This window comes from Falco rusticolus, chromosome 7 (assembly GCF_015220075.1).
Source record: "Falco rusticolus isolate bFalRus1 chromosome 7, bFalRus1.pri, whole genome shotgun sequence".
NCBI classification, from domain to species: domain Eukaryota; kingdom Metazoa; phylum Chordata; class Aves; order Falconiformes; family Falconidae; genus Falco; species Falco rusticolus.
Window position 1 is genome coordinate 20568706 of NC_051193.1, and position 25159 is coordinate 20593864.

Sequence of the window (25159 nt, forward strand, 5' to 3'; positions counted from 1 at the left end):
GACTACCAATAATTAATGTATTAGACTTAAAATTTGTTACACTAACAATAAATTCCTGACTTTACATACAGGGTGGGTGTGTCTCCCTTTTGCTCATAACAAGCTTTTGTGTGTAATACTAGTTCAGCTAGAAGTGACCAGTCGGACAGGACAGTGGCGCAGAAGTGATACGCTGGCAATGGCACTGCGAGGTGGGACCCCAGCAATGTGTCCAAGTGCTGCTGTCACTCTGAAGACTCACCTCCTCCACAGCAAATGCTCGGCAGCAAACTGGCTTCATGACAGTGGGTTAACTACACACAACACCCATACCAGGGCACAATCCTGTGGATCTTGCAGATCTAATGAAATAATCCTGTTGACATCCTTGGTCAGGCACCCTCTTCCCATTCCTGTCTTCTGACAAGGCCTTACAGATACTTCTTTTCTTTTATTTTTTATTTAGAAAGGAAGATACACATTTTACCAAAGATGATGGTCAAGCCCAGAACCTAGGAAAGCATCCAAAAAAGCAGTATGGAGAAACCATAGTTGGAAGGTTTCAATGGCTACTTTAGTTCATTTCTAAATAACATGGAAAAAAGAACTTGGTTCTCAGGTATCCAAATCCAGCATCTACAATGGCAAGAGTGACTCTGCCGTAGCAGAGGCTTGCAAGAGCAAAGCTAAGCTGGTCCCAGAGTGATGTAACGTAAAATGGGGTAATCTGTGGAACCAGATGGTGTAGTTAAGAACCTGCTGATGTGAATATTACAGTCACTGTGTTTAAAACATTTGCCTTGAGGGAGAGGGAAATGCCTGTATGGCAAGATACTGTAAGGTCAACAGACTTCGATTACCTCAGTGTAGTGTCTCTGTGTAGACACAGCCTTAGAATACACACTCTTTAGGCTTGACCTGGTTCAGTACAGGTCAAGCACATAATAAATAATGGTAAGTGGAATTCACAGTGACACTGCTGTGAAGTCACCACATACTTAGCACTAGGAGGGATGCATCTTCCTGAAAAGCAGTATTAAACAAATGCAAATTCTGTGCTTGCATCCTTTCAACCAGTATTCAAGAAAGCCTGTAGGCAGATATGCAAATGTGTCAATTGTTAGTCTGTTTAGTGTGCTCCAAACCTACTGTCTGTCTTCTATGCACATACAGAGCCATATTTATATCTTATTACAATAACTCTACCAAACCCAGTGTAGTTACTTCACATTTAATGGCAGAGAGGTTATCATTTCAGTTCATGCTATGCAAGAGCACAGAAAACATCCAAGCCTTATAAAGTCATCGCTGTATAGAGAACTTCATGGAAAATTACAGGCAAATGCTAAAAGAGAAGCTTTGCTCAGGAACTGTTCAGCCCATGCACTGTGTAAGAAGGAACAGAGAAGTGAACTCTTTCGATATCATTATAGTGAAAATTTTGTTATACTGAACTCATTTCACATCTTTTTCGTATTTTATAAATATTTTTACAGAAACAAAGTAAATGAATACAAAGGAAAAAAAAATGTTTGAAATCTACATGCTGTCTGATACATTTGTAATGTAAACACTATAAAAAAAAACAGCTGGTCGAACAGAGCATGATTTTAACACACATTTTATAAAGACAGTGTAACAAGAGGTATGCAACACACTGTCTTTCCTTCCACAATGCATACTGCTTGTTAAGCAAAGTGCTGAAAAGCCGCGTCCCTTTGTGTTCGTTAATGAATCGGTTTCGGGTGAGTGTGCAGGCAATAAAAAGGCATTGGCAAACTGGAGGCTATTTTAACCACACGCACAACATGGCTATGTAGTTGCATGGAATGATAACACAGAAGTAAACATGGAAGTGAAACAATTTCAAATGTCATTCCATTTTTACAAAATGCCAAGTTCCCTAAAGTTCAATAAAAGAAGCCCACATGAAAAGCAAAATGCCAACACTGTTCTGACAACAGTAAAACCAGTAAACCTGCTAGTAACACCAAACTAGCAAAAATCCAGAGTAACAATGACTGAACTTTCAGAAATGTCTATGCAGTTACCATGATCATTCAGTACAGTGATAGTGCTTCAAGGTATAAGTATGGATGGAGTATGAAAATATAATACAAACAATAAAAAGCTGATGCCATCAATGCATTTGTAGTCTTCTGTCAACTTCTGCATTTCAAAATGTTGTAAACAGCATTATCAATGGCAGTACTGAAACCTACATACTATGGAGCTGATGGTGGGGACAGAAAGAAATTCTGAGTTTTCAAAATAGTATATGAGTAAGTCCTGGCAGTTAAATGAGTTAAGTTTTTGATCAGTATTTTGTGAACAGGTAACATGCCCTTAACTCATTTTCTTCTCCGTTCAATGATACGCATCCCCTGCAAAGAGAGGTGCTGATTATTTGGGAAAACAAAATTCCTAAAAGGTAACAGAGAAGAATGAGGCAAATAACATCATACTATTATGATGAAAACTATCAAAATCTAGTACTCTAGAATGCCACTGTTGAGACAGGTGTGCTGGGAAACTGTAACTATAGATGTGGATTTCCAGTCAGCCATTGAGGGATAGAAAACACTTTTGCTGTAGAGGCTTTTTTCCCCTTTGACGTTTGTCTTTGAAATTTACTCAAGAATATGTATGGAATTTCTTTTTGCATCTGGAAAATTTATTTTTTGTTTAGACTGACTCCTAGAAACTGTTTCTTGTTCCTCATGTGTCATCATAATGAAACTGCAAAATGAAAAATGAATTTGTCACAGTAGATTTATTCAAACACAGATGGGCTCCGTTTTGATCTCACCCTATCAGAACGCCTTGCCTGTTTTGTTTTGTTTTCCCTTGCAGGCATGTAAAAAAAATGCCACATTCTTACTCTGCATGGACTTCTACTGTAATCCCCATTTATACAAAACACTAACGCGTATCTTGGATTCACATTGTTAAAATCTTTCTATACTTCATATACTTAAAACCCCCCTAAACATTTTGAAACAATGATCACTGTTTTTCAACAGTTTAAGGCTGTCAGCATGCTTTGGGGTACGGACAGACATGATTCTGAAAGCAAGATTGTATCACTGAAGTTCAAGGACAGGTCAAGAATATGTCTACACATGGCTTTCCGGGTCAGGTTTCTCCAAACACAACTGTATTTTGCTACTCAGACCTATTTTAGTGGATGAAAATTGATATGTTGTGCCTTTCTGAAAGAAGAGCCAAGAAGCATGCATGAAATCAGAAATGAAAGAGGAGACTGCATAATTTTGCCTTGCCTCCAAAAATTTTGTTTTGATTTGACGAATACAATGGCCACAAAGAAACCAGCTGCATAAGTAAGAATAAAAACTAAACCTGGTTAAAAATTTGTCCAATTTAAGAAATCTCCTGATAAAAAAAGAAGAAAAAGACATTTTCTAAAATAATACATGATAATATTGTCCTTCTTTCAAGAGCCTTTATGAAGAGCTTGTTGGTAAATGAGCTTATGAGGGGGGTTGAAATGGAACAAAAATCTGTAGCGTTGGCATCTGTGGACTGTGCCTACTTTTTACGTGCCCCTGAAGAGAACATCTCCTTTTCACCTGACCCAGCAAGCATTTATTTCAGAACAGATCATACATCTATTATATATAAAATATAAATAAATAAATATATGAAAAATTCTTCTTCAGAAATTAATTTAAATATCCATATTTTTTTTCAATCTTTCATGCAGCTATCTTGACTGTCAGTAAAACAGGGGCCATAAGCCACTTTAACATTCCGTTTCTGTGGATGCATTTTCTTGCCTAGCTTTCTGTTCTTCTGTTGCACTGCCAAATGCCACCACCAAATTAGTTACGCTGCTGGCATGTCCTGGTCTGTTTAATTTGTCCTTTACAGATTTGGCTTTCCGAGAATGGCTGTGCAAACTCTTTGACCGTAGTGATGGGAACCCAGAAGTCCTTTCTGGCTTTACTGATAGTAAATTCTCTTTCTCAGCCTTGACAGTGGCAGGCATAGAGGTGTAAGAGGCACTCATACCTGCTTCATCAACATAATTCTCATCATCTGTGTCCGTCTGTAACTGTGTGTGCTCTGCTTGCCTTTCTGCTTCAGAGATAAAACCAGGGTATTCTGGAGGTTTTTCATGAGAAAGTTGCTGTTGAACTTCATATTTCCACTCTGTGGCCCATTGTTCAATCGTAGAAGGACACACCCGATCCATGATGGTACTATACTCTGTGGTCCAGTTGTTAACTCCTCCAACCACCTTCCCACCCTGTGCAAATATAAAGCTCCTTGACTTCATCATAGTGGTTTGACAAGCACTGAACGTTTCAGGAGGAAAATAGCGCATTGCTTTAGATTTCTCCAAGGGATAAGAGATGGTTGCCTCTAACTTGGTACGTTCTACTTTTAACTGAGTATTCTGAAAATCTGATCTTGGTACTGACTGTCTGTTTGTAACAGCATCCACCTGGTTTGTACTTTGAGGAATCATTCCATCGCTCTTGAAAATCTCCTGCTTTTCATCCCCCAAACTACCTGAACCAGCATAGGGTCTGGAAACATTCTGTGCAATTTCTAATGTAGATTTGCTGTAATCTGCTGTGGTGACTGCATTAGTACTAGAGGTATAATGGAGACCGGTGTGGTGGTCTGGAACCAGCATCCTTGGGTCTGCTCCATCTTCTTTGGTACCAATAGAATGGGCTTTTTTACGCAATCCAATGGCTGGAGACATAGGAGCGGTACTGTCATCATATGTTAACTCATCGCCGCCCACATGGTATCTGTACATGCTGTAGCCATCAGAGCTGTTAACGCTGCTTTGCCTTAGGAGATATGCAGCATCACACTCAGATGAAGCCCGTGAACGTGGATATGTCAGCTCAGATTTGTCAATACCTGCCAGCTTCTCAAGAGCGTTCACCATCCGACCAGATAGTTCTTCCAATTGAGAGAGTCGAAGGTCTACTGTTTGAAGAGAAGCTTTCATAAAATGTTCTCTTTCATTCACTTCTTCTAGCCTCATAGACATATTTTCAACTCTGTTGGGTATAAAAGGGGAAGCACAGAACAGAAGCTGTGGAATGGTGCAGTAACCCATTAGAGGCACCTAGCTACTGATTTCTTCGTAAGGCAGAATGTGGTGCTATCAATCTTTTTTCCTACATGTAACATCAAAAGTATGTGCATTTTCTTGTTATCTATGGATTCCATACATCATATGTATGGATATCATAGGGCTATTTGAACTTTGCCCTTATTTACATGCCAAGAGAGTACAACAGTTGCAACCCTTAGGGACAGCCTGCTATTAACACTGCTGAGTGTGCCACCCACTTCACATTCAGTTGTCCTCCTTCACTGTGAAGCACCAATTAATTACATGAAAAATACTTTCCAATGACATGCTCACAGGATGACCTAAAATAGCATCAAGGCATGTTGTAAAACAGGTTTTGTAGCTGTACCAAAGAGAACATATACTGGTCTATGGGATTACTTTAGCTCTTGAAATCCCTTTCAATTATGTATCAGCTGAAGGGAGTGAAATTATTGTCTAGTTCAATTAAAATAATATTTCCCCCCATTTTCTTTTATCATTTATATCATAATGGAAGCGACGGTGCCAGAAGAATGCATATAGAAGTAATGCATTAGAATGTGACTTAAAGATCATACACGAGTAAATCAACTGTGGAAATTAAATTAACATTCTTTTGCTCTCACACACAAAAGATGACAAAGCATCTGGAACAAGAAGCCATGAGAAATAAGCAAATCTGCTTTGTGGCCATAGACCATAGTGAATCAGTGAGGCTTACCAGCCCTGCTTTATTCTCTGCCACAATACCCAGGATTTTGACAAATTGCCATGGATAAATAGTGGGATAGAAACTACTTGAATACATGCAGCAGATTTCATTTACTTCTCTATTCTCAAACTTCACGTATACTAATGTGAGATGTTCAGGGCCTCCCTTCAAAAGAAAGATGTTAATCTGTTACAGAATTATATGGCTTACAGAGATACTTCATAAGAAATGTTAAAAGGAAGATATAGATAAAGACATGGAGCGGTTCATCATCAGAATACCATGAGGTAGGTTAACATGAAAGAGTAAACTGTGTATAATTTTCATTACAGGGAGAATTTTTCATTATTTCAAGGAAGTGACAAAAGACCCCATCCTTCCACTTACTTAGAACTCCTAACAGAAAAGGCAGAGCCTTTGGGAACAGTCCTGCCAAGTGACCTGGTACAAAAGTGCTGCTGCCATTATTACTGCGTGCTTACACAGCAATATGCAAACATTACCTGGTCCTCAGAATAGCTTAATGATTTACATGTGAATATTCCTGCTTTTTTAAGTGGGGAACTTCATACTGAAAAGTTAAATGCCTTGTCCAAAGCTTCCAAGAGAATCTGTGGCAGAGATTAAAATTCAGCAGTTGTGAGTGCTGGGCCCTAGTGTAAACCATAGGTCCAAGGGAAGAATCCTCAGCGCTTTTGTCATTAAGCTCCAACTTGTTTCTCATGGTTGGATGAACTGTTGGAAGCTCAACAAGTAGTAATTTGCTCACACGGATAAAAAGCATAACTGTGATCAAGAGATAGGTGAGAAGGAAAAAACTCACCGTGACCAAAAAGTTTTACACCAAAGCTGCCCAAAGCAGCAGCCTTAGTGACACACCAGTAGGAACCACAAAAAGCTCACTCTCGTGAGAGACACACCTGCACCAACACTTACTCAGGATTCAGATCAGCTTCTGAATAGCTTCTAAACAACTTCTAAATCTTTTGTACTCTAAGTCAACTTTGGTTATAATGAAGACACAAAAAAGCAAATATTGTTCCAGATAAGCGGTATGGTTTTTTTTCTTATAATAGGTACCTTTCAGAGGTAACTCGGATGCGTTCATCATTAGATGATTGCTGCTCGTCCTCTTTTTCCTGGAAATATTCTTCTACACACTCCTCTTCAAACTCATATAGTTTTTTTAGCTCTTCATCATTCAGAAATAACTCTGCAAAACAGATGAACAAAATATTAATTTCCTTTTTCTGAACTTCTGGCAGTCAGTTGAAATCTGATTTAGCAGATTATTTTGGGGACACAGATACTGCAGATTCTACTCCTGCACTAAATGAACCGATACTTTTGAAAATAGAGAATAAGCACTTAGCCAAAAATGGCCACAGCTGGGAAGGCAATGTAATGCATTACAGCCATCATCTGCTTTTATGACCATCCCCTTGGGGCTATATTTCCTCAATGACCTTTGCACTTTTTAACAGCAGCGCTATGCATTGAACAAACTGACTAGATTTTACACTAGGGACTAGGAAGACTAGGGAAATCTCTGTCAGTTTGATATTTCTACATTCAAATACTGTTCTTAAAAGGGTGCCAACTATAGGCAACAGACAATCTAATACAACAGATTGCTTCCCAGACATTCTTTGGATAAGAGCTTCAAAAATTTATAATCATGTAGGGAAAATCCAAGGGAAATATAAGCTCTTGGGAACATTTCATCCTTTATTTGAATTTGTCTTTTGGTATTTGGAGGGAGTGTTACATTTACTTTTTTCCCTTTTTTAACTCAGAAGCATATTGTACAGAAATATGTTTCCTATGTGATGCAGAAATACAGCAATAATTGTGAGCATCTGATTATTTCAATGAGCCAAACAATGAAAATAATAATCAACAGAGTATGTTAGAAATAGAATCCTCACAGTTTGCCTGTAAAATGACAGATAAATCTCTAGCATGAAGAAATAAAAGTGGGGATACTCTCAGACACAGATTGCTCACAGTCACAGAGCTTGAAACTGTGATCCCTTCATCTCAGTTTCCTATTTGCCCTTCCTGCCATACGAACTTCACTAGAACTTGGTAAAACTGGATTAAGTAGATGCTGCCTCACTGTTTTAAGAAAGCATGTTAAAGAAGGTCTTCCCTAGCAACCCAGCGCTGCATATTCTCAGGAGCCCACAGAGCTCAAAAGCTGTTAATTTGATATCAATTTTGTCCCATACCATCTTCTGCAAATACACTGGACAGCCATCATGCACAAAATCGTTCAGCATTAGAAAAGCTGCTGCTTTCTGCTAATATGGTGCAAAGAGCTCAATTTATAGAAGATTTATGGCATACTTAGTCCCCTGTCACGCTCATCCTGGTCTCCTTCACCCTTCCTGCAGCGGCAGCAGATTCGCTTGATGATTATGTAGATGTGGCTGAAGATAATCATTGGTGGTGGGAGGACAGGTCTGTCATGGAACGTCATGATCAGCTGGTACCGCTGGAATTTCCAGACTTGGTTGGATATTGATTTTACCTCAAAGAAGGTATTGCTGAAAGGGAACATTGGTACAGTTTCTATCAGGACCCTAAGTTTACTTAACATTGAGCAAGTACTATGTTGAGCAAAGTAGCAGCCAAATAACAACATGAGGCCACATGACTTGCTTGGTCCAGCTCTTTGTTGATGCTGCTGAACTTGCTGAACTGATGATTAACTTGAACTCAGGGTAGCCAAGCAGAAGGTGCTCTGCATCCCTTAAGCACCACCCAGAACAGTCCTTCTGTTAGCAATTTGCTCCTATTGTATAAAGTCCTTTATGTGTTAGCGTTAGAAAAGTTAGAAAAGAAACTTGCACAATTTATGAATCACATAATGGGTATTTTGGTGCTTGGTTATAAAGTATTTCTTTTAACACATGCCAGTATTTGATATTACCCAAAGTATTAAATCCATGAAAGGTATTTTGTATGCTAAACCCAGAAGCTTCACATAGTTTGCCTTTAATATGCTAATCAGGTTGACCTACATAGAAGACTTCAAGTTTTCAGAAAATGTCCTAAATCCAAACTTTATTCACTCAAACTTCTGACTTGAAAACATGCTGCATATTCTTGTAAAGGAATGTGTTCTTGGAAGCCGTGGCCTCCTCACTTCTACACAAAATAAGGCGTGCTACAAAGATGTTTTATTTTGTAATTCAGTGGATATGAAGGAGTGTAAGTTATAGCATCCAATCCAGAGATAACAATAGTCAAGGTTATGAAATATCAACTAAAAGAAAGCAGACTTGAAGTGCTGTCTTAGCTAAAGCCTTTCAAGATATTTTAAAGTATGCTCAATCAGCTCACTCCATTTCTGTGATGATGACGATGATATCGGCACTTCCTTTTTTATATTTTTTGTCCGCTTCTTTAACTTTCTGTGCTTTAGAATATCTACATTCAGAAAACCAGCTAAAACATCTCTGAAACCAGAGAATTCTTGAGCTTTTGGTTTCTTTTGGCTAAGTACATGAGATTAATTTACCAATGATAAATGACAATCTGCCTTCATTCTGTGTCTCCTACATAGCAGGAATTCCCCAGCTAGATCTCACCCCCTTGCAACCATGCTGGAATGGCAGGAGTTAACAGCATGACCTACTTCCCAAACTGCTGATTCCTTGGTCCTTCAGCCAATAATAGCTACCATTGTAAGATCCTTCCCCTTCCCCCTAGCGATGTGACTGGCATTTCAGCACTTAAAAATTCGTGACCTTTTAAGCTACATACATCAAATGAAAGACAGGCTTTGTGAGCTGTAGAATTCTGGGCACATGATTAACTGTTTTTGTGATTGTGACACCAGCTACCTATGCCAACAAGCCCTCCAACACTACGTGTTTATGGGCATCCGAAATGGATCACCTGCTTTTCTCAGGTGGTGTGTTCAGAAAGTCTTACTAGCAAGCAGATGCTGCAATTTTTATTTTTTTTTTAATCCCTAGGTAATGACAGGAAAAGCATGCAACATAACTGGGTACAAAGAACAAACAGCAGAAATTTATTTAGTTTTACTCTAGAGAAGTCTAAATATAGATTCGTGGAATAACATTAAGAATGTGCACATTGCTTGGACTGGCCACAGATCTTGGCAACATGTAGGCATCCCTTCTCTTGCTTCAAGGCAGCATAGGCTCCTTTTCTGGGTCATTTCAGAACTCTGCAAAGCCCTAATTTATTTTTCTAACTGAAAAGCAAAACAAAAAAGAAAAGGAAGCCAGATGACGTAGTGATAGTGGCCATGCCACCTGCTTTTGATGTTCAGATTTTCATTCTGCAGTTGTATCGCAGAATCATGTTTGCTAGTGGTTACATGGGCTTACATCACGTTTGTAGCAGGTTTCATGGATTCTGGTTTTCATCTTTCCAGAGCAATCTTGAGGCCTGTCAAGTGTCCACTAGATGGTCATTAGAAGTAGCCAGATCCTCTCACATGGATTACTGCAATTCCTGGCAAATTCAAAGCAACCTTTCCTCTGCTCTTTCCTACTATTCCAAGTATTTGCCAGTCATGTTCAGAGAGTAATTAGATTCTGAGTGCGGATGCAAACCCTCGCAAAATTGGTTGATGGGCTCTCACAGAAACTTTAACTCTGCAATAAGAACGTTTACGTACTTGAAGACAGCAATCAGCAGGTTTACCAACAGGATATTTGCTACCAAGAGGTAACAGGCCATAATAGCAGGAGTGAGCCAGGCCCCTGGTATACATGGAGGGAGGCGTTTACCATCATCGTCGTAAAGATTGTCCCCACAAGGAGCTGAAGAAAAAGCAGAAAAAGTATTTTTCACAAATTGCTCAATCCTTGAAAACAGTATTCACATTTATTTAATGATGACACATGCGTAAAATTTGCCAGGCTAAACAAATTGTCAGTTTATTTTCAGTAGCAAGTATGTATAACTTCTACTTCAAATTCTGCTTCCAACTATGGCATACAAAAATAAGTTCCCATAATAGTCAACGGAGAGGCAGCTCCAAGTTTACTGTACAGTGTAGCTTTCTCTTTAAATTCATATTGCTTTTCTTTTTCTCATACTAATAGTCTAGGACAAGATCTTAATAGGCATATGTACATATTAATAGTGGAATTAAAAAAAAATAATCTCTAACTAAACTTGTGTGCGTTCCTTGCCAAAGATATAAAAGAATGTAGTTAGTGGTCCCAGATCGCTGAGCATAACTAAAACCTTTACAGGGCTGCAGAGGCCTTGATGATCCCCAGCTTCGCCTGGGGGTAACCCACAGTGCCTGTGCCCGCCTGCCCTGCCTGGGCCACGGCAGCACGCCTCAGCCCGGCCCCGGGTGGCCCTCGGGTGGCCCTTCTGCCTCTGGCCCTGCTGCCTCTGGCCCTGACCGCGCTCCCCAGGTGGACCCACCGCTATTACTTTTCCATCTGGCGCTGTTGATGTCACCAACAGGTGGCCCTGCCGCCACTTCCAGGCCAATTTATGTTTCCCTTATTTTTCACAATAGTTCTGAGGTTTAGGTAATATTTGAGACCAAAGAGACAAATACATGAAATGAAAATGATGCAGTAACAGCAAAACAGACTGGTGAGAATGAGACCAAAAATGAGAGTATTGATCAAACTGATATAAAATAATTGCCTGAAGTAACCTAAGAATGCACAGGTTGTCTTGGGGTGAGAGCCACCTTGGAGTTGTCCCGTCTGTAAGTGCAATGCCAGTGTATCTGATTTCAAATACAAGGCTAACTTTCAGAACTGTTTAGTAGCAGGTAAATTGTTTATCAACCGCAGGTTCTTCAGCTGAAATCTTAGTAAGTACTAAGTCTGACAGTGATCTGCCAATGAGTTCATTACGGATTTAGTTTATGTGAATAGACAAACCAGTTTAAGCATTTTGCCAAAAACACAGTGCTTCAATCTCACCTGAGAAATACTTCAAATTATTTGAAAACAGACTAATCTTATTTACTGTGCACTGAAAGAGATCTTTAGACTATAATTAATAAAATGCATTTTATTTGCTTTTCAGCCATCAGGCCTATGTTTTTCCTGTTCATCATAAATAAAGTATAACAGGCAAGTCAAGCGAATCAGAATATTATTCACAAGGACCAATGAAAGTACTGCCACAGAAACACTAACATTGTATCTAGATAATCAAAGGGAATTAGTTTTACCATTACAGTGATGCATCATAATTTTTAAAAAGTATTGTATTGTCAATGTGCTACAAACAAGTCATAGCAACCATGTAAACTCATTTAAAACTTCTGATCTGCAATCTGTATTAAAATATTTTTCCTCTTCTTTTTTCAAATGAAACTATTACAGTAGAAAAACAAGAATCACACCTGAATATTGGATGAGCTCTACAATTAAAATATCAGTATCTAGATATCAGTATCTAGTGAGGAGGAAGATTAATGGACACAATGAGATAACCAGCTCTCCACAGAGACTTACGATTAATTTCCATGGCATAGACTGAACAGCATTCCAAAGGAATTAATAGAAAAGGAGGCAGGGAGAGAAAGAAAGAAAACAATAGAATAATAAAGAAAAAAAAAAAACCCACAATAAAAAAACAATTCAAAATACAGTTTTTTCACCAAGAAAAGATAAGCAACTCATATGTCAGAACAGTAGAGACATATGCTTAGGAACAATGTCTTTGTTAGAAATGCACTGCATTCTGCAGTTTCCTTTTCATGTTGTTTTCCCCAAATGTTCACATGTGACAGTGAATTCATGATATTAATAATAAATCACAAAATGCTTCTGGCAGATGATCTAAATATACCCGATATTTCAGGCAAGTAAACAAAACTGGAGGTCACCACAAATACAAAACGAGTCAAAATTATCACACAAAATCATTCTTTTAGCTGCTATGGAAACATTTCCTGCTCATTTTTCACTCTCTCTCCCTCCCCCTGCCCCCTCCCTGAACCATCAGGGCTTTGAGTCTGCCAGCTGTCTCTAGTGACTAGCTATGTTTCTGTTAATAGTCACGGTTCTGATATTATTGCAGCATACAGTATCATTAAAGCCCATTTTGACTACCAGTATGGATACTTGCTTGCCAACCCTTAAACGGTGATTGTAAGACAAACTGCACTATTGAAAGAAGCTCAGCCAGGCTGCTGTATCGTTTAAGAATATGTTTCTATTGAGTACTGGATGCCACTAACTTCTTGACCACGGACATCTTCTAAAAGCAGGGAACAAGACAAGAACATCCTGGGTTGCATTAGGAACAGTGTTACCAGCAAGTTAAAGGAGGTGGTTATTCACCTCTAACTCAGCTCTAGTGAAACCACATCTGGACTGCTGTGTCTAGTTCTGGCCTCCCCCATGGAAATCAGGCATGAACATACTGGAAAGACTCCAGTAAAGAGCCACAACGATTATTAGGGTGATTGGAGCACCTGAGAAATAAGGCAAAGCTGAGAGAGCTGTGATAATTTATCCTGGAGAAGACAAGGGTCAAGAGACATCTTACCAATGTTATAAATACCTGGTGATGGGTGGGAGTAAAGAAGACAGAGCCAGACTCTTCTCAGTGGTATCCAGTGAAAGGAGAAGAGGCAGTGGGCAAAGATACAAATACGGGAAATTCCATTTAAACCAGGCTGTCCAGAGAGGCTGCACAGTCTTCATCCTTCAAGATATTAAACCCCTGACTGGACAGTCGCTGAGCAACCTGCTCTAATTACCCTGCGTTGAGCAGGGTAGTTCAACTAGGTGATCTCCAAAGGTGCCTTCCAACCTCAGCAATTGTGTGATTTGTGATTCTTCATCTTTAGGTGACATCCTATCCTCAGTGAAGCTATTGACAAAAGTCCAGCTACCTTCTTTCAGATGGAAAATTTGATGTAATACTTTTTCCATAAATTGTTTACACTCGTGAGCCTTGGCAAAACTACCCATAAGCACCTGACACAGAGCCAGGTTAGACTGCCCATAGCAATCACTCCCCAATGACTTCTGAGGTTGCTTTTGTGGTGTGTTTACAGAGAACCATGGAAAGATCAGAGTGAAAATTTCTTACTGAAAAGGAAAATATCTTCAGAAGTCAGTCCATAGATTTCTAGACATAAGAAATTTACAGAATAATTGTAATGCAGTGTAATTATACCAGTAGAACTCCTTGCGTAGCCACTTCTATTTCAACACTAAACCAACAACAAAACCACAGATTTCCGAGCTAGCTTATGTTTAAGCTACTGACACAGCAAAGCTTCTGACCTGGGAAGGTTAGTGGAGCAAGTAGCTGGACTGCACCTGTGTAACTGGAAAGCCCGAACTTTTTTCCTCCAAAATCTTTCACCCTGAAGAAAGATGTCTAATTCAAAGGATGCCGAGTATATAACTGAGAAATGACTGAAGCATGACAGAAGTCTGGGACACCACTTAGACTGAAGAGATCAGTATTGTTGGTAAGGTGTGAGTTTAAATTTGTAAAGAAATCAAACTGTCTACACTGGCAAACATCCTTTGTTCAAAGTGAAGTAGGATTTGAATGCACATTATGACCCACAAATGTAAGGGATACCCGGTTACAGTCTGCTCCTCCCCATGGGAGAAATAACACACTTGAGAGATCCTGAGCTTATCCTGGCTCACAGGTGCACTGGAACTGCAATATCGGACAATAAATGACTGGCTTGACCTTTTATTTGTCAAGAGTAATTTATTGTACCGTAAGTTACAATAATGAGACAAGCATTCATAAGGAAAAGGAAGATGATATGATCTTTTCAGCAGTGTACACTGGTCAGAAACTGACTAGTGACATTTTATTCCTTTCTAAGCAATTAAAGTACACTTTAATGACATTTGGTATAGAAGTTTCTCATGATGATGGATCTTTACCATTTTTGAACTTAGACCTCACAATTTCTTCAGCCTTCCACTTTACTACTTATCAGTATATGCAGATGGTTGAAATAACACATACACAATGCTGAAGTAGCAGCTTATATTATTTCAGATAAAGTGTAAACTACGTAATACACACTAGGGGAGGCCAGCTGCATGTTTGATTATCTGAAAAAATGTCAAATGTTAACACAAAACTAGCAGTAACGACAAGTCAGTTTCCATCTCTTCTAAAATACTGACAGTTGTTTTTTTAAACTGTGCAGTTTTATATAAGACAGGCTATTTCCACACCCAAAGCTAATCAAGCAGAGTCTTCATTTTTTGTTTCTCCACAGGTGTAGAAAAGAACATGAGTATTTAATGAAATAGAAACTTTTCTGGAAAGTAGACAGATGTATCAATGAGAGTAAAAACGTATTAGCTCATAGCCTATGCAGGGAGTTAGAGATGAAAGGATATGTGTATTTTCATCTCTTGTGCAAGGTAGTATTTTTTTTTTCTGCTTCTGTTAGAACAGTAAAACATTGGTTCAAATGAACATTTCAGAACAATCTCTGTTGATCCCTGCAAATAAACAGAACACTTAATACTGTTATACTCTCGGACGGGAGAGTATTCCAGACTATACTGCTTTCAGTATTAACTGAATTTGAATCTAGGCTGAGAGGACATGCAGGTGGGGAACAGAAAATTGTTTAGACTCTGGAGTCTGTCACAAGAAAACAACAAAACCAATATAATCATAAAGACAAAACACTATTTCCAAATTAAAAGCAATCATTAATTTGGATCTGATCATCTGCCTCAGAAACAGGAAACAGACTCTTACTATGAATTCTACTCTTACGGTCTATCTGGTCTGCGAACACCTCTCCATAGATCATCCAGTAGGGCATATAGAAGATGTTGCGAGCTAGTCTCCAAGAAGGCTCTTCATCTGGGTGCAGAATAGCTTGGCGGGCTACTCCAAAACTCATCAGAACCACCAGCATGATGACCACAAAATATAGCATGTCAATCATCTGCACAGAGAGACCATACAGAGGCTTTTATCATCACCAGGTAGTACGGTAGCATCAGCATGTCTGTTTGCCAGCATGCAGTAAACAAGAAAGCGTAAAGAAAACAAACACATTCCCCTGGATAATTTTGGTATTATCCTTTAACTACTACTGTAGCTCATGAACTAAGCACACATAAAAATGCAGTAAAACCAGTAATTTAAATACTAGATTTACATTTAAAAATATTTTAAGCGCTAAAGCCTTTGCTATCCCTATTCTCTTTTGCATCAAGTGCACTATGCTGTGCTTTCAGCATAGACCTCTTCTTTGGTTGCAAAGAGATGATATAAATATTGCTGCATCATCTCCTGTCCACAAGTGATGGGTTTGGTGGATGACCCTGGTGTATCAGCAAAAAAGAAAGAAAAAAGATTCCCTCTCAATCAAGCAGTTATTAGCAAGAGTATTGCATCTCGTGCGTGTGTGTGCAAAATTCACATGGCAACTTTTTCACAGACTTTATTCAGTGTCCTACGCAGACAGAAAACCCCTTTCTAAAATCAGAACTGAACTGAGTTTCCCATGAAGTTCTGAAATACATAATTTACAGCAATTTAGGCACTAACCATCTTTCCAATCATCATGACGTAAGGTCCCAGGTATTTGTTCACACCAAAGATATCTAGTACTCTGATGTACCAGAAAATGATATCTACACAGTAAATCACTCTTCCGTAACCCATGTAAGGCTGGTTCTGTAGGCGAAGAATTGCTCCTATCATAAATACTGAAATAGCCACCAGGTCAGTAATATTCCAGTATTCCTGGAGCCAAACTTTCACTTTTTGGCTCATCTTGCCAGGCTCTGACATCAGAATCTGAAATAAAAAAAAACCCATCAAACAAAACAACAAAGAGATCATTAGGAAAAACTCCAAGTTACATTTTTGAAGTAACAGTTATGAAAAAAGACCAGTCTCGTCACATTCAACAGGTGTCTGAGAACCCCTTCACTGCCAGAAAAATTTGCCTCAAGCAGCATTATTTTGAGTTACTAGCAGGCAAACTTTGTTTTTCATGGAAACATGGAATGGTTTGGGTTGGAAGGGACCTATAAATATTATCTAGTCCAACTGCCCTGCCATGGGCAAAGACATCTTTCACTAGGCCAGGTTGCTCAAAGCCCCGTCCAACGTGGCCCTGAGCACTTCAGGGATGTGGCATCCGCAGCTTCTCTGGGCAGCCTGTGCCAGGGCCTTACCACCCTCATCAGAAAAAATGTCTTCCTTATGTCCAATTGAAACCTACCTTCTTTCTATTTAAAACAGCTGCCCCTTGTCCTGTCACTAGAGGCCTTCGTAGAAGGTCTCTCTCTTTCTTATAAGCCCCCTTTACATATTGAAAGGCTGCAGCAAGGTCTTCCCGGAACTTTCTCTTCCCCAGGCTGAACAACCTCAACTCTCTCAGCCTGTCTGCACAGCAGAGCTGTTTCAGCCCTCTGATCATTTTCATGGCCCTCCTCTAGACTTCCTTTTCATCTTTGTTTCTGTTTTGGCTTTATTAAGCCCTTTTTTTGTTGTAGGTTTTAATCAAACCAGGAGATCTGGCTTACTGACTTTGCATCCATATTTATCTCCAAATACAGTTCGTATGAGATGTAGGAATTATGAATCAGAGGACAGGCTAAGTGCAAACCACACTACAGCATGGGAATACAGGAGACGTTTCTATGCTTTATCTTCCTCATACAAAAGTAATGAGATCAGCCAGATCCTACTCCTGGCTAATTCCCCAAAACACTTCTCTGCCTGCAGTTCTCATCAAGGACTGCAGCAGTAATAAGAAGCCAGTATCTGCTGAGACTTCCTTCACGGGGTATGGCCCTGCCCTTTCTTGGAAACACACATAAGAGAATGACAGCATTCCTTTTGACTACCGACCTCAGGGCACTTTTGCCTGACCTTTTTCCCAATAAGAGAAGTTTTAATGTATAGAAATGGGTTATAAATGAAATCATCTCCAGTGATGGGCATTTTGGGACTCTCGCCCTGTGAGAATCTTCTTTCTCATGTATGGCTTCTCAACCCTCTGCACAAGTCCATTCCATTTATTACCTCTAAGAGCGAGCTTCATTTTAAGGGTTATGAGATGTTGGTATGATCAGACTTTACCTCTCTTATTTTCTCCAAAGCCAACGTCACAATGTAGGAGATGACAATCCATTCCTGGACTGATGGCCACCGTTCCATCCGTACCAAGATGATATAATTAAATAACATCAAGTAACCAAGGTATGATATCTGACAAAAAAAAAAAAAAAAAATCTTTTATGGAATTTAGGTGACGGATCCCAGGATCCTTCCACAGTTAGGCAGTACTCACTTACGGAGATGACTCACACACACACACACAAATCAGTCCACACTCACTTCCATTACGAAGTTGTGGACTATTAGTGTAAGTCAAAAGAGCTATCACTTGGTTTTCTATAACCGCTGGTGTAAATGTCAAAACGGTGATGCTGGTGTCTCCATGCCTCAGAGCAGTCTTTGGTAACCAGCCAACTAGAAACTCTGAGGACCTTGGAAGTCCAGAGTTAAAGAAACCAAAATGGATTCAATGACTTTGAGGCAGGGAGGGGCAGGGGGGAAGGGCAGGGGGGAAACAAAGCAATATTCAACCAACAGATTTTCCAGGGAGAAAACTGAGTGTTCTGAAAGATGAGATATTCAGTGTGAAATGTTTACCCACCATCTCAAAACAGGTCTAAAGCAGAAAGGGGAGGTGGGGCTATGAGCAGCACCTGCCTGGAGGGGTAGGGGAAATAAGGAGCAACACAGACCATTTGCTTTTCTCCACCCTGTAATAGGGTTGAGACCATCTAGGCAGAATATACTCTTTATGTGAAGCCAGAGGCATACATACTTCATATATCAGTCCCTACAACACCTCTTCCTACACTTGTTACTTAAACCCATCTACATGAACGGTAGGTTTGCCTGCAAAACGCATGAAAGTGAAGCCCGCCCAAATTGTGACAGTCATACCGACGTGTACAGACACATAGACTGGAGCTGCGCATGAAAGATTCAGCTGCTGAAGACGCTTACTTGCACAAGAAAAAAAGACTTTCTTCTGTGAAGGAAGCGAGCCTGCTGCAGTGCCCTTCCTACAGCTACCAGGCCCAGGGGCCGAGACCTCGGGCCTCCAGCAGCTGAAGGGCTGACAGATGCTGTGGAACACATGACCCAGACAGCTGAATTCTCTCATTTGTTGAAAGAAGCAAAATAACAATTTCAAAGCACTCCAAATCAGATCCTTTGTGCCCGGGGCTTTCTAATCTACAAAAAAATGTAAATTCTCGACACTGTGAAACCATGTTGGATACTTTTTTTGAAAGTGAATAGGAATTTTGCTTTTGAATTATTAATACAGGCAGCAGAAAGGGATCAGGATAGTGTTTTGTGATTATGATGTGCTACAACTAAAAACCTACGTAATACGACATACTAGGTACTGGAAGTCCTAACTTTGAATAAAAAAGAAACCAGTATCCTTTTTACAGGGCACACACAAAATTTGTGGGCCGTAGCATGAATACTTTTTCTGCTTTATTAAAACAGTTTAGCACCAGACAATTCTTGATGCACTAAAGAGAAAATCAGATGCTTGTAAAAAATAAATATAGTTGAGATTGGCTTTAATTATTTAAATAAAAGTACCTATGAATTCTTTAGCGGACTGGCATCTGTGCTTCCATCTAGGTTACACTCATCTGACCGAGCCTAACTCTCAATGGAGCAGTGGCAAGCACTGATACTATGGCACTACTTCTTGGGTCCTAAAGTACATTTCAACACAGAACAGGAGTCAGAGCCTTTAGAAAACAAGAGAATCCAGCCCCGTCTGGATTGTGGAGCTCACACTGAGCTGCACCTATGATGACCCAGACAGGGCATCCTTTAAAGCACGCAGGAGTTTTAGAGGCTGACAGCATAAGCTTCAGTTATTAATTTTGTTCCATCGTCTTAAGCATTTTTCTCTGAATAAAGGGAGCGATTTATTCATCAGATTCCACGAAAACCAGTACTATGTATTCATTTATTACTTGATTATTATTTTTACATTGGAATCATTTAAGTTTCACAGGTGTGAGAAAAATGACCACTATCAGTTTAGTCATCATGACTTACTGTGTAGAACCAAAATTTGACAATAGGTGCATTATAGAATTCATAGATCTTTGTTCCGATTGGAAGGCTCTTTTGTTTTTTTTTTCCATTCTCTTCATCTCCTTTTCGGGAACCTGTATCCGCATTTGCATCCTGGAAGACCAAAGTTGTCAGTTTTCATCAATATTCAACAGTTAAAACAGTAGCTTTTCCTCAACTACAGCCCCACCCAACTGTCAACTACACGATACCTCTTCTGAGCAACAGAGCTCTTTTTAAAAAATAAAAAGCCACAAATTCCATAAATCTGTGCAACTACATAGATAATTTACATGCCCCGAGAATCCAGCCTATACATTCCCAAAACTCTTCACTGTTTTTTCTCCCACAGAGGCAGCTGAGATTTTAACCTGAGTGACCTATAGCGTAATCAGAGAGGTTAGAAAACTTAGCACTCTTGAGATACTAGAACTTCATTATAATCTCCATTACTGACCGCATTTTCCTCCTCCTTTTCTTTGCTTTCCTCATTTTCTCTTGATGTCTGGTAAGAATAATCATCGTAACTCCGAAACTCTAGGAAAAGGATGGTGGGAGGGAAGAGAATCCCTGTTATAACCTGTACAATAAGAAAGAATTCAGCTGAGATGGCAATATTTGTTTACATTGATAGACTTCATAACAAGGCGAACCCCATAAACAATATTTTCTTTTGTATAGTATTCAAGGTACTCTGCTATCCTAAGACCTACAAAAATGAGCAGGTAGTACTTATGAAGCATTGGCAATAAGGTCTTATATGGAAAGATGGCACCATGGAAGGCTTCCCATCTCCACAAATACACTGCAATTAAGAAATTGTGCTACAGAATTAGAGCTGTGCAGAGAAATTCCATGGAATGGACACAATGGTGGTTGGAAGAGGGCTTCAGGTTTGTTTCTGGAGTTTATACTTACTTTGGTCACCTACTATTAATCAGTTCTAATAGTCAAAAAACTTGTGAAAGGTAAGAGAAGTTTTGCAGACAGCACTAGGAGAGTTCTGCTATATGATATTGCTGAGATACAGACACACAAGCCTGAGTTGCCAAAGTACAGAAAAGGAGCAAAGAAAAGAATGCAGGTAATGAAACTAGAACGATAGCAGACTGATGACTCCTTTGGAGAAAAGAAAGGAAATCCATAAACAGATTTAGGACATACCATGATGCAATTTGAAAGGCAGGACACTTGCCTGAAGATTTTAAACAGGTTTAAGAGGGAGACATGAGAAAGTGGAAGTAAATTGATAATGACAGAGAGAGTGCAATGTGTATGTCAGCAAGCTTGGGAGTATGATCTGGGAAGATAGGCATGCACTTTGTCAGTAAGGGGGGATTTAAGGAAACAGGGAGGTGAGACTGAAGGCGGCACCATCATGATGGGCCTCCATAATGGGCTACTGCATAATATAACATAGAAAAGATTATATTCATATGAAAACACACAAAAGCAAACACTACTCTGCTTCCCTAACATTGGCTCACTTATATTTCCCCTTTGGATCAGCCTCACATTAGTACTTTTTTGGCAAATTCACCAATCAGGAAATATAAAAATCAGTAAGAAAGACCATATCATCAAATCACAGAAGAGGGAAATAAAAATCACATGGTTTCACACAATGCCATTGCACAGGTTTCATTCTTTTCAGCACTGAGTCTCGACTCTGTCTCTTCCAGCACCATATTAAGCAATGTAAAAACCATGTGTCCACGTCTGGTTCATGTTCTGTAATCCTATTGCGTGAACTCCTAATGGAGATTATCTTGCTTGTATGCAACTGATTTTTAAGCAAAGGTATGTTTTCAATGAACAGATCTCATCACTCATTGAAAGCCACAACTTTGCTCTCAGATTCCAGTCATGAAAAGCCTTTTATGGATTTATATTTTCCTTTGTCATGGGGTAATGTTCCTTAGATATCCTGAATTTGGAGTCCGAAAAAAAATCAGCTTTAAAACAGGTATGTTCTTAAAACATCTATGATTAGTAAGTCAATTTGTTCTATACATACGCTATGTAGAATGTTATGTGCAACAAACCATATATTTAACAACTGCACAACAGAAATACCTTAAGGCCTGGGTTTTTCCGCATGCGTAGTCGCCCCATCCACATATCTGTTAAGAGCATCTGGCTGCATGTATGAGCAATGAAGTCCCTGTGTTTAGCTGCCACAGCCAATTTCAGGCAGGTGGAATTGCTCCAGTTTTTTAGTTCGTAGGTCAGTAGTTTCATGGCAATCTGCTCGTCATGCTTATAGGACTGATCTAAGAGTTCAACAGCCAGCTGGCCAAAATCTCTGGAAAATGCAAGGTAAGTCCAGTGAGGTTTATTTTAGGTATCAGTTTTTGCTTGTATTTGGGGTTTTAATTCCCTTCACAGGAAATTTTGTGTTTTAATTCCCTTCACATGTTTTCCCACACACATATAAGAACTGAGTCTCAAGCTTGATTTGGGACAGTCTACCAAAGTTTTTATTGACCAGAGAGAATAAGCTTAGACCAATAACATCTTAGGGTCAGGTTAGATATATAATCAGATACCCCTTAATTTATGTGAGTATATCCTGAAAATAACTTTGTGAAATAAAACTAGCTAGTTTTGCAGAGAGACAAGCTAAAGGAAGAATGTGTTTTGTCAGAAAAAATGCAAGTCTTGTTGCTAGTGTTTCCTTTAGATTCTGAGATCACATTTTGGCTTGTTTACTGTTGATAAATCAGCTCCAAATGGTGTCCTGTGAACCTACGTTCTAGAGGTAAATTGTACTTCACTACAAGTAAAGCTTCTCAGCAGGTCAAACCACCCCTATATCAAGTAGACACGAAGTCTGCTCTGCATCTACTAACTTTGAGTTGTTGTCCAGATCCTGAGAGATGTCATCCACGAGCTCGCTCTCAGAAGACTCATGGGCCATAGACTTGTACAGTTTACAGGCCACAAGTGCCTTGGCCATGGTTTCCTCCCCTCGCTGCCAAAGGAAGAGTGCCATCTTTTGCCGTTTCATCAGCACAGCCCATACCATCAGTTCATGAAAGGGATATTGAAAGCGGCTGACTTCTGGGTCATCCACGTCAATATCAATCTCTTCCTCCTTTTTCTTTTTCTTCTTCTTCCCTTTGGTGGGAGGCTCATCATCCTGGGAAGAAAGGAAGAAAAAATGTTCCCATCAGTTTTTAACAGCTTACTTGACAATTGCACCATGCACAGAACAAGTATTGAGAGGACACGCTAATAGTTAAAGTTCTCACTTGCTTTTGCTGTTTGCTACAGTGAATGCCAATAGCAATAAAACTATGAAGAACATGTAACAGAGCATGCACTGACAGCTTAATGGTTTATTCAGAGAACCGTTTCTTGCATGCTTAATTACAGGTCACCCATCTTGGATAAGTACAGTAGAACCCTACTGTACTGAAAACATCACTTGATACCATACTGTAAGTAGATCTCTACTGCATGTATAATTGCACAGGTTGATTTGCAATTAATTAGTATTTAATGAATTCCTCTGCAGTGTCAATGAGCTTTAACAAACCTGAATTCACTATGAACAGGTTCCACTATGATTTCTAATTTGGTATGAATGCATCTATTCCTGAAGAACAGTGCTGCGTATCTTACAGGTATCAAACCAGTTTTCAGACTTGACATGCAATTGGAGAGAGTGGTAACATGCAAATGGAAAAGACAGGTAGACAGCATCCTCAAGAACAGCAAGATACTAAAGGGAGTCTTCACCTTTGAATAAGCAATGTCTTCTTATGTGTGCAGTGCAAATGGAAGGTAAAAGTATCCCATTTCTTAAAGGGATAGGGAGGACAGGCCATTACTACAGGAACCAGCATGGAAGTAACTGAAGGGAAGTACTGACAATGAAGCAGGATCCTGAAGGGAGAAAAGCCATGATTGGGAAAATTAGGGTTTAAATAATGTAGGAAGAACATTGCATATATAGGTGTAGACAGAACTCATCATCATTGCAGACCTTGATTCCAATCTCAGAAGTGGATCGCAAGTAAAAGCAATTACCATTCTACAAAATCCGTTCTTGTTCAAGCAAGCTCAGCATAATGCACTATTTTTTGACAAAGTATGAGCTTAAATCCAAATTCAGAGTCAGTCTCACACCCCAGCTTTCCAAAGATGGCTCTTCAGCTCAACAATTAAGTATGCTTTTCTCTTCCAGCAGTTTTAAGAACTCTGTCTCTCATGGAAAATTCAGGGGTCATTAATTGTATGCACATGAAGGAAAGTGTTGAGGATATCCAAAGCACAGGATATAAAATCTCAAATGGAGGACCAAAAATTAGGTCCTCCCCACACTAGGAAAATCAAATCAAAACCAAACCCTGGGTAAGAAAGACAAAGTTCTAAAGAGTCTAAACTTCCTGTTTTGGAGCTGCTGACACTGGAAATAAAAAAAAAAATGCTAAACACTTGGAGTTGCATCAATTTACTGGCCACTTCAGCAAAAGAACTGTCAATTTTTCATTTCACTTTTTCTCTTGGAAGAAGGAAGTGGGTGTACCCACAGTGAAGTGTAGAGAACACTTCAGTTTGTACCACTTAAAACATTTATCACTGAAAGAAACAAGAAAATCAAAATGTGCTTTTGGAGAAGCACCAAGCAACCTATGCGTGATCAACGCTAATTAAAAAAGGGTTTCATCTCTGAGGGGCTGAGCTTTTGGCCTCAAGCCATTAGAAAATAGGAAGCTGATCAGAGAGATTAAACATAACCTGGACTTTCTCTATAGAGCAGAAAGCCGCTTATCTGCTTGGGGAAGGAGAGGCTCTTGTGCGTGGGTATAGTTCACATGAAATGTGACACAAGCGACATGTACATATACTGTGTCCGAATGCTATCGCAGCATTAATAAAAGCATACTACACGGAGAAATATACCTAGCCTCTTTGTGTAAATGCTTTCCTGGTCTATATTAATACTTTTTTTTCAGAAACAAAAGCAACCACCTCCAAAACAGTGTGAGTTTTTAGGCATCATCCCAGACTTGATTCTGATCAATTCAAAATTTCTGCAGACACACAAGTAATTGAAGCAGGGGTTAGACCCAAAATTCTGGATCAGCTTCGTCATTTACAAAGCATGGTGCCATCATGGTAGCAAGGCTGTTTTATAGTGGAGGACAGCATCTAACATGTCAGAGCACCTTGTTTTTTCACCCCAGTTAAATGTTTTGTCTATGATAAAATCTCATTTGCACATAATTTGTTACTTCAGGGTTAAA

The 25159-nt window shown here is 39.4% G+C and overlaps 1 protein-coding gene across 10 annotated transcripts in view; it reads right to left on the minus strand.

Moving 5' to 3' along the window:
• Positions 1 to 1194: 1194 nt before the first annotated feature.
• Positions 1195 to 25159, minus strand: part of TRPM1 (transient receptor potential cation channel subfamily M member 1) — a 109417-nt gene continuing 85452 nt past the window's right edge. For 4 of the 10 annotated variants that reach the window (XM_037395342.1, XM_037395341.1, XM_037395337.1 and 1 more), the window contains 12 exons: positions 22757 to 23046; positions 21981 to 22209; positions 20362 to 20484; positions 19887 to 20018; positions 17865 to 17993; positions 16320 to 16571; positions 15519 to 15711; positions 12269 to 12289; positions 10450 to 10594; positions 8142 to 8341; positions 6873 to 7005; positions 1195 to 5021 (listed from right to left, as the gene is read on the minus strand). In XM_037395342.1, the coding sequence (XP_037251239.1) occupies positions 3743 to 5021; positions 6873 to 7005; positions 8142 to 8341; positions 10450 to 10594; positions 12269 to 12289; positions 15519 to 15711; positions 16320 to 16571; positions 17865 to 17993; positions 19887 to 20018; positions 20362 to 20484; positions 21981 to 22209; positions 22757 to 23046 (3126 nt within the window). In that variant the 3' untranslated portion in view covers positions 1195 to 3742. The remainder of the gene's footprint in view (positions 5022 to 6872; positions 7006 to 8141; positions 8342 to 10449; positions 10595 to 12268; positions 12290 to 15518; positions 15712 to 16319; positions 16572 to 17864; positions 17994 to 19886; positions 20019 to 20361; positions 20485 to 21980; positions 22210 to 22756; positions 23047 to 25159) is intronic. The other 6 variants (XM_037395339.1, XM_037395334.1, XM_037395343.1 and 3 more) reach the window with 3 other exon arrangements.